The 17,164-nt window shown below is 39.6% G+C and overlaps 1 protein-coding gene across 1 annotated transcript in view; it reads left to right on the forward strand.

Annotated features, from left to right (window-relative positions):
- The window catches only part of TBX15 (T-box transcription factor 15), a 122,865-nt gene that overhangs the window by 50,718 nt on the left and 54,983 nt on the right, over positions 1-17,164 (forward strand). The window contains exon 2 of the mRNA XM_010589612.3: positions 12,390-12,603. Coding sequence (XP_010587914.2) covers positions 12,390-12,603 — 214 coding nt within the window. The remainder of the gene's footprint in view (positions 1-12,389; positions 12,604-17,164) is intronic.

Consider the following 17,164-nt stretch of genomic DNA (forward strand, 5'->3'; position numbering starts at 1 on the left):
GAGGCTCTAAGTTCTGCAAGCATCTTAAGGTGGGGTTGTTGTTTGCCCTTGAGTCGATTCCGACTCATAGCGACCCTATAGGACAGAGTAGAACTGCCCCATAGGGTTTCCAAGGAGCAGCAGGTGGATTCGGTTGAGCTCTTAACCACTGCACCACCAGGGCTCCATGCTGGCATTAGTGAGTTTTAAATGGAAAGACAGTATTATTCATCCAATGGATTTGTTTCATTCTTAGTGCTTTGCCTGTGCCCCCAAAGCGGGGTCCTGTCTGTTGTCATGGCATTTGATTTTAGGGTTTCTCAAGGTGGTGTGGATGGTAGAATGAGTTCCAGCTTTGGAGTAAGACAGACTGGGGTCCTTTTCTTCTGGGTGGGTGGTGGTGGACACTTGATCTTGTCTAAGTCTCAGTTACCTTAGATGTATGATTATAATGCCCAACTCTCATGCCCCTTGGGACTCCCGCTTAGGCACTGGATTGTTTTTGACTCCTCAGCATGTACTTTCCTTATCCTGAGCCAGAGGCTGGGTGGTCTGGACAAGGTTGTCAATCTGTAGTCTGGAGCCCTCGCAGCCTCTCGGCTCTCTCTCTCTTACCTGTCATGGGGCTGTGCTATTGGGCTGCTTCTTCAGCTCTGGTTGGTCTCTCTGCTTCTCTGTTCAAGGCTTGAGTTTGCTTCCCTGGCCCCTTTTACTTAATGAAAACCCAGCATACATCTTTCCTCAGTGAGTTGCCCTGGTACCTCTTCTTTCACATTCTAGCCTTTTCCTTCTTAGATAGTGTGGCAGCTGTCCTGGACCAGGAGAGTGTCACTTAAGTAGACCCACACAAAAACGGGCTTTCTTATTCAGCATTTTCTCTGTTTTCCCTCCCTCTGCCCTTCCACCCTTCTACCTTCTAATATCATTTGATTTTAATAGTTTTTGTTTCCAGGCCCTGAATTATTTTCTTCATCAGGTGATCTTTTCCTGTTCAACATTTAAAATTTTCTTTATTGGGATTTGCTTTTCTCCATTTGAAAGGACACAAGCTTTCTGTCCCCCTCTCAGATATAGACAGAGACGTGATTAGGAAAAGATCTAATTTTTGCGGTCACCTGCCTTTTCAAGTGGTGGAAGAACCTAAAATTGAATGTATCCTACTGCATGCCATCGGTATCTCTTTATTATCCTTGTTTTGATGAGGATATTGGCTCAGAGAGGTTGAGTCATTTGCCCAAAGTCACACATCTGGGTTAGTGTGATTCCAAGGAAGGACTGTACTCTTTCCCCTACCACACACTGTCCCTACATACAGGGACAGATTACTTGTGTTTATTTACAAATCTGTAGTGCACAGTTTCATATCTGATGTGGTGAAACCCATGTGAAATTGTGCACTACAGGTTAGTAAGTAAACACAAGTAAACCCGTGCATACTTTGCTTAATGTAAGCCCTTGTGCACCTTGTTTACTGGCTAATCTGCCCCTGCTCACATAGAATGCCTCACCCCAGACAGCAGGGACTGGTGATGGGTGGGGGTGAGTGCAGAGGCTGTCTGTGCAGGAGTCATTCTGTTCCAGAAGGAGGAGGTATCGCTACCTCTCTGTCTCTCCCTCAGCATCACTAGTGCTAGCATTTGTAGAAGGGCTTGATGATTCCCCCATTTTATCCTCATGACCAACCGGCTGGCACCTTCCCTTTTTAGGTTCATGTGGAGGAGAGTTAGAGTTAGTATCTGAGTATTTTCTAGATGCTTGACTGTGACTGTTACTCACTGAACAAACAGGCATGAGCAGCTTGAAGCCCCTGAAAAATTTCTGATTGGGCCCTGCTGGCCAGTTTCATGTGACTCATGGTCATGCAAGGAGAAGCTGGTAGGATTCCGGCAGCTGAGGAGGTAACCATGTTGGAATTTCATTAGAAACATGATGTTCAGTTAAGACACCTCATTACTAGGAATAATATTGGTCTCCTTGAAGAAGATCAGAAGAAGAGCATTCAAGATTCTTCATCTGGCTCCAGCCTACTCTTTCAGCTCTTCTCTAGCCATGTCCTTTCTCCTACTTCGTTAATCATACAGCATTTTATTCATTCATTCACCCCCTCATTTATTCATTCATTCAACAATATTTTACTGAGTGCATAGTAGGTGCAAGACACTGCTCCAGATGCTAGGGATACAAGAGGAATAGCACAGATGTGGTCTGGATTACTTGCTCTTCTTTGAACATGTCTGGTAGATTTTGCTGCCATGTCCCTGCCTCAAAATTCCGTTTACTTTGAAGATCTTTCTCCTTCCCTCATGTCTGCCTTAGAATCTCAGACACCCCTTCATTTGATTTAGAAAGACTCCTGGGCTGAAAGAGATTCCCCTTTTCTCTATACTCAATAGTGTTTTGTTGATACTTTACCCTGATAATAGTACATGAAAATTAGCATTCATTTTTACTGTTGATAAGGGAAAAGCAAATACACACTTCAGATGTTGTTTGTTGTTGTTAGGTGCTATCAAGTTGATTCTGACTCATAGCAACACTATAAGACAGAGTAGAACTGCCCCCATAGGGTTTCCAAGGAGTGCCTGGTGAATTTGAACTGCTGACCTTTCAGTTAGCAGCTGAGCTCTTAACCACTATGCCATCAGGGCGCCACACTTCGTACAGTGTTCATAAAAATTAAACGAAGTAGTTGCTAATTAAAGTCCCTGGGTGGTGCAAATTGTTAAGCACTCGACTACTAGCTGAAGGTTAGTGGTTCAAACCCACCCAACGGCACCTCAGAAGACAGGTCTGGCAATCTGCTTCTGAAAGGTCACAGCCATGAAAACCCTATGGAGCACAGTTCTACTCTGCACTCATGGAGTCACCATGAGTTGAAGTCAACTTGACGGTAACTAACAACAGTTGCTAATGATATCTTTGTTTTACAAATGATAAAAATAAGGCTCACAGAGGTTGATCTGTTCAAGGTTAGACAGTTGGAAAGACAAGAGGTGAGTGATAGAACTCAGTCTTTGGATCCCAGTCGCCAGTGTGGAATGTGCCATGGTGGGTCTTGACTCTCCTACTTTTATTAGATTTATTTATGGAGCTGTCCTGCCCCGCTGGTGGTGGCATAGTGGTTAAGAGCTACAGCTGCTAAACCAAGAGGTCAGCAGTTCAAATCCACCAGGCACTCCTTGGAAACCGTATGGGGCAGTTCTACTCTGTGCTATAGGGTCGCTATGAGTTAGAATCGACTCAACGGCAATGGGTGGTTTTTTTTTTTTTTGGTCCTGCCCCACTAAGAAATTTTGTCAGATTCCAAGGACATAGATCATATCCTAATCTTTTGTGTGCTTCTCATAGTACCTAGCACATTGCCAGGCCCAGGCTAGATAATCAATAATTATTTACTGAAAAAAAAAATAAATGATTGATTAAATAAATGAATTCATAAGATTACTGGAGAGGTTGTTATATAGCTGCCGGCCAAGTAGGTCTTGTATTTATCAAACAGGATGGTTCTCGGTATTTGGCATGATGGGTTGGGTGAATCTTAAACTTAGTATAGCTAGCGGTCTCCTGAGTAATTTGAAAGGTATTGCATGTTCCTGGCTATGCTCAAATATCTATCCTACCTACACGTTTGAAATTGCCACCTCCAGGGGCACTGTTTCTGGAAGTTATAGTTAAATTATACTTGATGCTTGGAAATTGGCTGATTAGTTCTTCTGCTTGAACACATTATTATGAATTTATTTATTCGTGCCCACTGCGAACCTTCTAGTAAAGTAGAGGGCGAGTGCTTCTAGAGCCTTTGGGGAAAGGCACTTTTTCACTTTACTGAATCTAAAAGACCATTATGCCAGATGTATAATGGTGCTATGGCTGTGGCTGGGGTGGGCAAGGTGGGGAAAGTGGGAAGTTAGAAGCAGTTGTGATTTCAAAGAGCAAACAAGCCCTGGCCTGGTGATGAGCTAATGTGTCACTTCACCCAGAAAAAATGCCATGAGCCTCAGGGAGGGGCCTGTGTTGACAGCTGTTGGCTTAAAATTGACTGCTAAATCTTGAAGACCACCCAGTCCATCAGAATCAGCTTTTGGAGGACTTCTTTATATCGGAATTTGCTCTGTGGCTTGTGGCCAATTTTTGATTATTTCATTAATGTACTATCTGTACTTTCATCAGGAATATTTTCTGAATCAAAAATTTGGTCTCACAAATATTAATTTTATAGGGAGCATGAGATAGAATATTTGAAATTAGGGCTGCTCTAGAAAATTCTGGGCTCATATATTTGTCCTTTATTTTTCTGGGTCTTCCTGATAAGTTCCATTATCGGCATTTAATCTTATAAGTTCATTTGACTCCTTACTGTTTACAAAGTGGTTTCACATACATTACTACTGGATGAATTCTCCTCAAGCATAGATACCCATTTGAGACTATTGAAAACTTTTGGGGCCTGAACACTGGCCTGAGTTAAGCCTAAATGAAACAAATCTTGCATAAGTAGGAACCATTTCAGCTGCCTTTTCCTATTTTTCAGTGCTGTCATTACATATTTCTCAAAGCCTAAACATCTTGCATGTACCCTCTAATGTTGTTTTGCTGATTGGTCTAGGTTAAAACAAGAGATCGATTTGACATTGACAGTAATCTTCAGTAATCTGCCACATTTGGACCTTTTACCCAGGTGGAACTAGGGATGGGAAGTAAGACACAATGAAAGAGGGCCTTTTACACTTGTTCTTACTTAGTAACTCATTTTAGTTTTGTGAAGAGACTTAATATATTCCTGAACACAACTGCACTGGAAATGAGAAAGGGGAACTCCTGTCTGACCTTGGTTTGAATTTTCTCCTCTCCCAAGAGAACTGACAAGGGATTAATGTCCACAGAGCTGTCTGAGTTGGCTGAACATAAGCTCTGTGTTTTTACTTTCAAAGCTCACAGACCTGCAGTTCTAGTTCTGCAAACTGGGCCTCGGTGTATAGTGGAAAGAGCATTGCCTCCGAAGTCAAACTAACTACAGTCCTGCCCCGACATCTTTTAGTTTTATAATGTTAGAAGAGTCTCTTAATCTTGCCAAGCCTCAGTTTTCTCCTTTGTAAAATGGCAGCAACAATGCCTGCTTCATAGGGTTTCTGTGAAAATGGTGTAAGGGATACGAAGTGCCTAGTATCGTGCTTTCAAAGCATACTGGAGCACTAGAGGTTGAAACTGTAATGACATTGAGACTTTGTCTGCTCAACAAGAAATAAACATAAAAACTACCACGCTTACTTTTTTGCAAAGCCTCTTTAAAAGACTTAGATCTCAGAGAATGACTTTGAGTCCTTGACTGTGATTCTATGTATCACAGAGAGAGGTGCTGGTTGTCGGGTGGAGAGTGCTCTAGGCAGCTGGAGAGATATGTGCTCTTAGTCTCCTTAATTGGTTTATTGGCACAGGAATTGCAGGCTTCAGATTACCTCCCCCTTTCTCCCAAATAGAACTTGAAGGGCATGGAGAGCCCAAAGACTCCATTCCAGTGTTAAAGTCACCTACCAGGCTTCTTTGAGTGTTTGCTATCATTATAAGTTTAGTTTAATCCAACCTGGGTTATAATTCATTCCCTTGAAGCTCTGGACTGGGTATCAAATTTGGGCTCAGTCTGTACTCAGGTTAGTGCCAAATGCTCTGCTTCTGCCATATTTAGAATTATTCTATGAAAAGTTTCATCACCAACTTTCTTTAAGCTACCTAGTAAAATCTGACAGCCTAGAACCAATTTCCACTGCAGAGGTACTCTGGAAACAGGAGTTTACCTGAGCCTGGTAGAGGGAGTGCTGCCTGGGTTATAAGCTTCTGACGGCTGCCTTGGTATGAATGGGAACCCTGACATGGCTGTGTGAGAGTCATGGGTTCTAGAGACTTTGGGCTCCAGGAAGTAGACCAAGGAGTGAGTGGCTGCTCTACCAGCACCAGGTAGGAAATACCACTTAATGTATTTGTGTACATCTTTGTCAGAGTAAACAAGAGTGATGAAGTGTTTGATTATCATCTGGGTTAGGGCTTTCTTTATTGTTTCAAACTATTTTATTTTGGGGGGGTGAAACTATGGCAACCAAGGTCCAGTCTTATGGAAGTGGCACTGTGCATCCAATTTCAGAAAATTCTACACTGCTTACATGATTTTGTAGTAGCCTTCCATCACCCATTACCAACATTTAAACCAGGTTAAAGTTCATCATGTAACGGCAAAGCGTTAAACTCAACTTGTGGAATTCATGGTCTGGAAGGGAAGACGGAATTATCATTACCTTGCTTTAAAAGAAAATTTTGGTATATAGAGAACATAGCCTAAGCTTTGTATTATGGCATCAAAGATTCTTCTAAAATGTAGACTCCACGTGGGCAGAGATTTTTGTTTCCTGGTGTATCTCAAAAGTCTAGAAGGGTGACTGTCACATAGTAAATGTTCAATAAATAGTCATTCAGGTGAAGTGAACATGGCTTTCCTCCCTCATTTCTCTTCTCTTTCCTCATGTATCCCAGATCTGGCCATAGCAGTTTGCTTGTAATTTCCTGAAAGTTCCAAGTGCTTACTCATGCTGTTCCCACTACCTGAAATTCTTTCCCCATAATTTCTTATTGGTATTAAACTTATTTTTCAAGTCCATATTCAAATGTCAACCTGTAAAGTCTTCTTAATTCTCTCATTATTGACTTGCTTGCCTAAGCTTCTGCATTTGCTGGAGCAGCTCTCGCGGTCAGTCTGCTTTAACAGTTTGTCTGTCCTTCCTACCAGACTGTGAGCTCCTTTAGGGCAAGAACCCGTTTTATTCATCTTCACATTAGCATATAACCTGGTTTATAGAAAGCAGAAATTTTTGGTGAAATAAAAATGAAATTAAATGTAGTCCCATATGCTTGCAAAATCCTTAGGAGGCAGAATCGATGTAATCTGGACTATAACATCAATAATATATAAAATGGATTTAATAATAGTAACTGTTAGGTGTGTTGTATTAAATGATGTTGTGTGTGTAAGTCTTAGCATAGTGCCTGACACCGTTAACTCTTTGGAGCCCTGGTGGCACAGTGGTTAAGAGCTTAGCTGCTAACCAAAAGGTCGGCAGTTTGAATCCACCAGCCACTCCTTGGAAACCCTGTGAGGCAGTTCTGCTCTCTCTGTAGGGTCACTATGAGTTGGAATTGAGTCGACAGCAACAGGTTTTGTGTTTTTTTTTTTTAAATTAACTCTTTAGTTGGGATAGTTCTTGTGGGCTCATACTCTTCTTACTGTTCAAAGTTAATACTATTACTATAAACAGAATAATTTGATTCTGTTTTATCAGAAAAATATAGATATAATTTTTTGAGCTGGAAGCTTTCATAGCCCACCCCCCCCCCGCCATGTAAAGATAAGGAAACTGAGGCCCAGTGAACTGAGGAGACTTTCCAAGATTTCACTCTTGGTGAGTAGCAGATCTCCAGGAGTAAATGTACTTTGTTCACTGTAATAATGGTTAACTCCTCAAAAAGTATATGTTAAGTGGAGATGCAGATCACCTGGAAGATTGTTTAGTAATGTCTAATTTTGATATTAACTGTTCATTAAAATTAAAGTACATTGTAATGTAAGGCATTTTCTTTGCTTGAAAACCAAATCAATTTATTTTGGTCGATTTGCTATTGTTAGACCTGGTGGTCTCTAAGCTGCACAACTAATCCATCCATTAAATGTTGGAGTTAAAAGGAACTTTATAGTACCTCTAGTTAAATGTGCATGTCCTGTGCTATAAATATTAATGAAATTGGGTACCAGAATAGTGACTTGGGCAGGATCAATGTGTTTAAGACATTTTAGTTGTAAGAATGGTCAAAATATTTGAGAGGTGCTACAGAATTACTGTAGTCCCTGGGTGGTGCAAACAGTTAATGTGCTGGGCTGCTAACTGCAAGGTCAGTTGTCGGAGTAAGGCAAAGGTGCCTTGGAAGAAAGGCCTGGCAATCTGCTTCTGAAAAATTAGTTTTATGGAAATGGCACTGTGCATCTAATTTAAGAAAATTGGAACTCAAAAATTGAAAACCCTATGAGCTCAGTTCTACTGACACGCATTGGGTTGTCATTGGTCAGAATTGACTCAATGGCAACTGGTTTTATGGAATTACTGGCTGTTATGGCCATGGCCAGGGTTGAACCTAGTATGATCGTGGGGAGATCAGGAGGCAGGAGACCTACCTTCTAGTCCATGTTAGTTTTCAATTTCTCTTAGCCTCAATTTCCTTATCCACAAAATGGACATAAAAATAAAGGCTACATTTGCTTTTTCAATTGAAAGGATAGATAAATAATATGTAAAATATAAATTAAGAATCTATTTTATTATTGCTACTGAATTTTTTAGAGTACCTTATCCATGAGTTGAAAATGGAACTCACTCTAAGCTAAATTCAACTTTCTGTGTGAACTTAGTATTATAGTATCCATTTTATAAAAGCATAAATAGGTCGGAGATAGTGGGTGACACTCTGAACTCCATAGTTAGTATCTGCCTTTTAGGGATTTGTGGTTATTTTTTTTTTGGATGGGAATAGATCTGTTGGTTTGACCCTGTGATTCACACCATGTTCTCCAGTGAGATGTAACTGGCTCAGTGCAAGTTTCTAAGTTTTCATGTTTAACTTCCTTGTTTATGTGTAAATTTATCATTTATATTCCTGATTTACTGAAATGTCCTTTGTTAAAATACTACACATAAAGGCATCTGACAGGAAAAGAATCTTTCTGGGTCATCCAAATGAGCTCCTAATGGTTATTTTTTTTAAGACAGGAAGTCACAAATTGCTAAGAATAAAAGCACTTGAAAACAAAGAGGTGTTTTCTGATCTTCAAGGGAATGATTGTATTTCTGAATGAGTGATCTGATTTGATTGCAATAACCCGCTATGTATTTCTTCTTGGCTTAGGTAACTTGATTATATATTCTGATTAATAGCTTATTGTTCAACTTGAAATTATTGGTCTGGTTATCTGAATATGTAATATAACTATGATTTACAAATGCATTTTACGAAGGGTTAAAATTTATTTTTATCTAGACTGTTGATCTTGACTCAGAAATTATTATTTTAAGGGTATTGTACTGTAGCTACCTCTGACATGGAGTGAACAACTCTGGAGGTTTAAAATAAAATCTGGATGTTTTTTAAAAAATATAAAATATAACATGAATTTTATTTTCCAATCATCATATCTAAGAAACAATTGAGAATGGAAAATTACAGTGTATTCATGTTTTTGAAAATGTGGACGGGGGCCTTCATTCTGTAGGTAAGCATCACTGGGCTCTATTTTATGAAGGAATGAGAATCAAGAACCTCAGAGTGTTTCTAGGGAAACAAATAACTGTCTCTGAAAATTCTCTTCTAAAAGGCAAATACTGCCTATGCTCCATAGACTTCTACTACCCAGAGGTGACCTACTAACCATGAGTTCCCAGGACAGTTCCAGCCCTCTTAAAGCCCTGTCTTTTCTGAGATGCTATGGAACATCCAAGGCAATATGTAATGGTATGGGAAACTGTGTGGTAGTATTTGTGTTAGTCTCTGATTATTCGTGAGTGCTGCTAGTCTCCATTTGTACTGTAAGTGCCTTGAAGAAGGACCCCATTGAGTCCTTTGGTATTTTTCAGACTCTAGCACAACGCTGGGCACATAGTAAGCACTCAATAAACACATAATTAATCAATACTAACTGGGAAACTTCTGTTTCAAATTATCTACCTGGAACTTCATATAGGGCCATATGCTGATAGGTGCTTTTTGATTGATTTGATTTAAATTGCAAACCTGTTTAGAACACCCACTCAATTCTTTAACTTCTATAATAATATGATTCCGGGCCCCCAGTCTTTCTTTTTCTTTCTTTAGCTTGTCTTGCTTATACAGTTTTAAATTTGATGCTTCTAACTGAAGTTGCCTGAGTTACCATTGAGACTTGCATCAGAGAGGATTCTTCCATTCTTCTTCATTAGAGGTGGAAGAGGTGCTGAACGTTTTTAGTTCAATCCGTCTTAATTGCACAGTGAGAAAGTAGGCCCATGTGGTTAAGTGACTTGTCTAAGGTTATTCATTTATCCATTTAGCAGTCATGTTTTGATTAGCCATTTTATTCCAGATAACATAGTGAGTTTATAGCATGGTCTTTTATTTCCTAGTTCACCAGCTGTAGTCCCTATTCCAATCCCAGCCTGGACTTGGCTTCCATTAAATATTCATTACTTAGTACAGTGATATCTTTCCCTTCCCTCTCTGTTCTTAAACACACACTGGGGAAATCATATGTCCAACATATCTGGTGGGCCCTACTCAGAGTGTCTCTTTCCAACTTTTACATAATTGTAATGCTGTCTGGTGAGGAGATTTTGTAACACTTTGCTCTCAAGGATAGGCAAGGCTTTTTTTTTTAAATCTTGTTTTAAGAAATTTTTGACAAATTCACAGTACTCGTGATAAGTAAGGAACTCCTGGGATATCACAGAAAGAAAATGAGATTTGGGAATCCGTGTCTGAGGAAGCTGAGCTACTATGTTTGACTGAGTGTGTGATGATGTAATGCCCTGCTACTGAAAAGCACATAGAGTCATCCTAGGATGGAGCCTTGTCCGTCAACAGCAGTTCTCGTCTTAGAAAAGCAGATCCAATTTTTTTGTGCTTGAAGGAGACCAAAATTAGCTCCTATCTTACAGCTGTTTAGTCCAAGGTATAAAATTTTATGCTTAGACATCCAAAACCTAGTTATAAAACATTTGTTCATTTTCTTTGGTGAAGATGGTGATTGGGGGCAGTGGTTGTGGATAAACTAAAGTTTTTGGTCAGAAACTTCCCCTTTATTTAAGAGTTTGGGGCAGTTCTGTAGGGACCTGAATGCCCTTCAAAAGGGAAGGGGGAGATGGGGAGGATGGAGAGCAATGACACTTTGCTCCCTGTGGGCCCTTAGCTTCCTGTGGGCTTTGGTGAAGCTGTGGGAGACTCTTGCCAGAGATGCTGCCTGGATTTTAGGGAGAAATCTGTCAGGGCTAGGAGGAAAGAAAAATAAAGGAATTGTGGGATGGGTTAATCACAGACCTAGAAATCTGCTACAAGTAAGTGGGAATGGCAACAAAATGGTCTGGCATTCTGTTCCATCCTTCCTTCATCCCACTACTGCCAAGGACTGATGCTCAAGAACCTGTGACCCTTGAGAACATTGAAAAGTCAGTTGTCACAGTGAGACACTTCTATTTCCAACCTTTATTTATGCTGTGTTTATTTACAGGAGAAGCAATCAGAGTCGTGCGTGTTAAGGGCCAGAGAAACAGGTTTTTAGACTTGGCTTGCACCATCATTGAATTTAAGAAAATTATAGCAGCTAATCTGGATAATTTTTTTAATCTGAATTTGGAAAATCGTAGGACATTCAATTCTTGGCATCAGGTCCCTAAAAGTAAATTTAAAAAATTAAAGAATATTCTTCTTTGGTAAATCTGACTCCGGTCTTCTTCATCAGTCTATGCCCATCCCCTCCCCCTCCTGCCGCCTCACTCCTTGAGCACAGAAGACACAGGAAGGGACCGTCATCTGGCTCAGCATGCCAGCTTTTTATTTGGTTGTTCTCGATCCCACCTTCCTGTTTGGATCACCCCTCCCCTCTGCACATACTTCAGAAACCAATCAAGGTGTCTCCTGAACTCATTTATTCCCTTTGTTTCAGCTGCCTTCTTGGGTAACTTTTTCCATATGCTTACATCCTTGCCTCACAACAGACTTTTTTTTTATTCACCCAAAATGGCCTGATTGGACTCTCAGGAAAAGCCATTTACTCAAATACACGACAAAGTGTTTCTAAAGATCCCAAACAACTTTTCATTCCTTTTGATGGCCAGGCCATGTAAGTGGGGGAAAATGGCTGTGTTTAAAAATAACTGCCTGATGGGCAGTGATGGCGCGTGGTACGAAATTAAAGAAAATATTGTTGTTAGCATTGAACCCATCCCCCCGCCCCAGGGAAATAGTCTAATGTAGATTTGGAGAGATAGGCTGTAATTATTATTTTTAATTTGGCATTTATTTATGTTGTCACCCCAATTGGCCTCATTTTCGTCAATGTGGTGACATTAGTACTCTTCACATTGCCTGTTGTGGACCAATTTTCTTCAGCTGTTGCTAAAACTTACTAAAATGCCAGATGCTGTGTTGGAAACACAAAACTTGAAGGAAGGTCGTAAATCACAAAAACAAACCGTAAAAAAAATAATAAAATACCTTGAGTGCTGTGTTCTGGAGCACCCCAGCTTTAAGCCTCCTTTTGTTCACCCCTCTCCCCACCCCCCACACACATTTTTTTAGGGTGGGTGCTCAGCAGTTTCTCACCTAAGGCTTGATTGCTCCTCTTGCAGATTCTGAGCAGAGCACTGGTTCAGACTCTGAGGTGCTCACCGAGCGGACTTCCTGCTCCTTCGACACTCACCGGGACCTGACCTCCGGTGCTGCAGGCCCTGTGCCTGCCACCATGTCCTCTATGGAGGAGATTCAGGTGGAGCTGCAATGTGCTGACCTCTGGAAGAGGTTCCATGACATTGGAACTGAAATGATCATCACCAAAGCGGGCAGGTAAGGACATGCTCCATGGCCACGTTCAAAGAAAGGAGAGCAGAAGTAGGAGCTGTGACATATTTTCATTTATTTGTGGTAGCGTCAGTGGAGTCAAAGCAGCTTGCCCTCAGTTTCCTGCATCTAGACATCTTGGTAAAGTGGTCCTGTTGTCTTTACTATGATTTTATTATTTTCCTCCCAAGGCCACTCAAACCTAAATCACCACTATCCTCACAAACATTTCTCACTTACAGATGCGGTTTAGCTAACAGTGGAGGCCCTTGGTATCTTAGCAGCTAAAAGGTACATTTCTAAAGCAAGTGCTTACTTCACCATCCAACGTTTTCAAAAGACATAGCTTGCTCCCCAAGCAACAGCTTGCGTCTTCTGAGGCATTTAAAGCAGTCAGACATTTTTGTAAGCATTGGGCTTGGTGCATATTTTGAGCCCTGCTTGTGGATCCCTTGTGTTTTATTGTTGGCTTGAAATTATTATAAAAAGTTAATGGCGATCTGGAGGAAATTTTTGCAAAATATTTAACTAGTGTGATGAAAGTTTTAAAAACACAGTTTCTCTGGAAATAAACACTTTTAGTTCAGTTACTCGTTTTTGGTATCTTTTAATTTTCATTTGTTAAGTATCTGTTTGGAGCTGGACACTCAACACAAATTACTTCATTTAAACTTCACAGCAACTCTGTGAAGTAGGATATTATCATCCCATTTATGGATGAGGGGCAGAGGATGAAAGAGGTTAATTAACCTGACTAAGGCCACCTTGGTAGTAACAGGAAAGCTCCAGAATTCCAGACAAATCTGTCTGACTCTAAAACAATGTTCTTAACTATAATTCAGGGCTAAGAAATGGTTGTAGTTCTTGCGCCTTGGATTAAAAATGAAAATGATTTGGAACAAACTAAATTTGGTATATAGGAATAGTTAATTGAAATTAAACAAAAAATATTATGCTACTTAATATTTTCAAAGTCAATCTAGTCTCATTGAGACCTAAGAAGACCTGCTTCATTGCTCTTAAGCTATCTGCATGAATGTGAATATTTAAAGTAAAAAAATATATATATTTTTTACTTTAAATAGTTTACTTGAATGCATATAGAGAAACCTCTCCAAAACATATAATACCACAAAAACATTAGGTTAAAAGGAACATGAAACCATGTTCATCTTCTATTTCTTCTGGAACCCTCTTCCTTCTCTAAGTTTTAGTAGTGAATAAAACCATTAAAAGGCTTCCTAGGAGGAGCAACTCTGAAGGAGTTACTTTCAGTATTGTTTCTTTTTCATTGCTTGGGCTTCAGTCAACTCCTTTTCTACATTTTGAGATGTTAAGTCTTGGAAGAAAACAACAATTCAAGGAAAAAGTTTTTCTTTTTTTGTTTAATTTTTGGTAGGGGATTGGTTTGGTGAGAGGGGAGATATTACTTTTTTTTTTCTATAAGATTTTCCAGTTTTCATTGTGGGTGTTCACTTTAGTACCATTGGGTATGTGTATTCCAGTAACTCTTGTTCCTGGTATCACACTTCTCACTCAGTAAATTACACTTTTGTAAATTCAGCTCATTTCAGCACTTTTTTGATAACTCTCCTGTGACCTCATTTCATGATTTCTTCTGCAGCATTTTCTTTTCCATATTTCTGTCTTTACAAATTTACTTTTATATGTGAATACATCTAGATATTCCTCAACATAGTCATACAGTTTGTTCTTAGTCATATTGGAGTCCTTTGTTTAAGTTTAGAAACTATACTCATTGCTTCTGTATTGGATTGCCTCAGCCTCTTGCTGTTGCTACACTCTGCTCATATAATTCTGTATCACCTCAGAAACATGCAAAGAAGGATTTTTCTTCTGTGAATTTCTTCCATCCTTTCTCCACTCTCCCAGTTGATTTCTATCGAACTTCATTTTCCTTCCTATGCAGTTTTTCAATTTTAATTTGAACTCCCATTCTCTTAGACCTTAGTTATGCATTGATTCCTGACCTTCCTCTGCAGAAAATCTTAGTTACCACATGCCTGTTCCCATACCCCAAACTGTAGTTCTGTTGATTCAGAACTACTGCAGTCTGTAGAACCTTCAATCTTTGCATGTACCGACATAATCAGTATAATCAGCACCATGGACAGAGGTGCTTGGAGGAATTAATGGGTTTAGAAGACAAAAGAACTGGCCTAAATTTAGTCATAATGTTAAAGCCAAACCTACATCTCATTTTGTGGAATATGAAAAACTAGTTTTTCTCCAGAGTTATGACTTCACTTGGTATACTGTTAAAGTGCTGACAAAGAAAAAAGGCAACTTTTGGTAAGTCTTTAAGAAGACAATTGAAATACAGGCATGGAATTTTAAAGCAGAGGTGATCTTAGGGATTATCTAGTCCTATTCCTTTGTTTTATAGGTTATGGAGCTAAATGACTTATTCATATCGAAGCCACCCAACTCTTTCATTTTAGAACATGGGTACTGGTAAGAGATGGTAGCTTCTCCACTAAAGGTCCTATAGTAAGTGCTTCAAACAAAACAGGTACTTAATTTAAAAACATCTACCTCCTTTTCTTGAAGCCATCAAGAAAAGAAATCCATCTCTCTCAATGAAACACAGTCTCTGTAGGTGGCTGAGAGGAACCCCATTTCTTTATCTCAGGTAGCAAGTGAGAGGATCTTGCCGTCCCTGGTAAGATGCTCTCTAACCATTTATACATACAGGACAATCATAAATCATTGCTATTAAGAAGGAAATTACACAACCTGTGCTTATAAGTATAGATCAACATTCCCAAGTTTTTGGAAAGAATTAATGTGGCTCCAAGTGCCTAACCCATACTGAATGTTAGACTTAGTCATTATGAGTAGCCCACCATCAAATTTCATTTGGGAAAACTAAAACATAAGCCTTTATAGTTAAATTTGCAGAGGTAGGGGGAGAAAATCTAAAATAATATGCCAATGTGAGCTTCTGAAGACTACTAAAGTGGGAATGGTTACATATTATTCTTTATGAATTTTTAAAAACTTAGCCATCAACAATATTAAAAGTCTATACTCCCCCTTGTGCCTTCCCTCTAATAAGGTTATGATGTCACTGACCTACTGCCAGAAGACATTAGAGCTTTGAGTTGCTGTTCCAGGAGGAGTAGTGAAGTGCGTGACTAGCACAGAGAGCCTCACATGTACCCAACCAGTGCATATTTATAAGATGGTTGCCTGGGGTCAGGGTATGGTCTATGGCCGTGAAATGGAGCAAAGCCAATTAAGCTATATGTGGATCAAGCCTGTGACCTTGACCTCATTAGCACTGTGCTTTGCCCAGCTCGACTAACTGGCCCCAGATGGTTAGGCTTAATGCAGCATTTTGTATACAAGTCCCTACGAGCACATTCAAGCCAATCCAAATTTTTGAACTGAGCAGTTTTTATGTCTGGCCCGTAAGTGAATGACATACAAAAGAGCTTGATGTTTTTCTTCTTTCTCATGGTTACAGAAGAATGGTGAATTTACTCTGGACTTCTGGAAACTCAATACCTCTTTTGGGCTGTTTCCTCTCCTCCTCTCTTCAGTTATGAGAGTAGCTGTAAAGTGCCATATCCTGACCTTGCTTGCTTTGGCAAGTTTAACAAGCTATTGTGGTAGAGGCAAGGTATTGCCAGAGGCCACTAGAATTCGTTTGTTATGTGCTCTGTATTCTGCAGGGTTCTTCCTCTAACACACATGTTGACAGCCTGAGAACTCTCAGAAAATTTTATACAGTTTTATGCATTCCAAAAAAAAAAAAAAAACCAAACAAAACATAAGAACCAACAACTTAGGCGATAGTACCTTCCTTTTTTTTCTTCTTTTCTTGTGAGATTATTTTTAGAGTAATCATTTTCAAATAGACTCACACGATTAAAAATATTTCTCACCTACAATGAGAAACTCTTTGAGTAATAAGAGGAGTGCAAGTTATGTTATACTCTTATTAAGAATAAAGAATATTAAGTCTAGTTAAGAATATTATAGTCTAGTTGGCAATGTATGTGTGTAACAGATACATATATCTACACACGTGTATATATCACATTAAAGATTAACTAATAATGTACAACCAACAACCCAACCCATTGCTGTTGAGTTGATTCCAACTCATAGTGACCCTATAGGATGGAGTAGAACTGCCCCACAGAGTTTCCAAAGAATGCCTGGTGGATTCAACTGTTGACCTTTTGGTTAGCAGCCGTAGCTCTTAACCACTACGCCACCAGAGTTTCCGAACTAATAATGTAGTGAATGTATATTGGGCAATCATTGTTATTAAGAGGGGAATTATACTAGCTGTATATGTGTTTATAGACCAAGACAGGGTATAGTATGAGCCTTATGAGTGTGTGATTCATCAAATTGGTCAATTTAAGTTAAGAAGAGGTGCTATTTCAGCAATACAAGTCCCCAGCATATTTTATAGTGATAATTTCCAACGTAAAAAAAATCCACCAACTTTGAGAATTAGAGGACATTGGGCTCTGGTGTGCTTAAGTTCCTAATAAGAAGAGACTCTTCAAGCATTTACTTCTGCTACTCC

This window comes from Loxodonta africana, chromosome 3 (assembly GCF_030014295.1).
Source record: "Loxodonta africana isolate mLoxAfr1 chromosome 3, mLoxAfr1.hap2, whole genome shotgun sequence".
Lineage (NCBI taxonomy): Eukaryota > Metazoa > Chordata > Mammalia > Proboscidea > Elephantidae > Loxodonta > Loxodonta africana.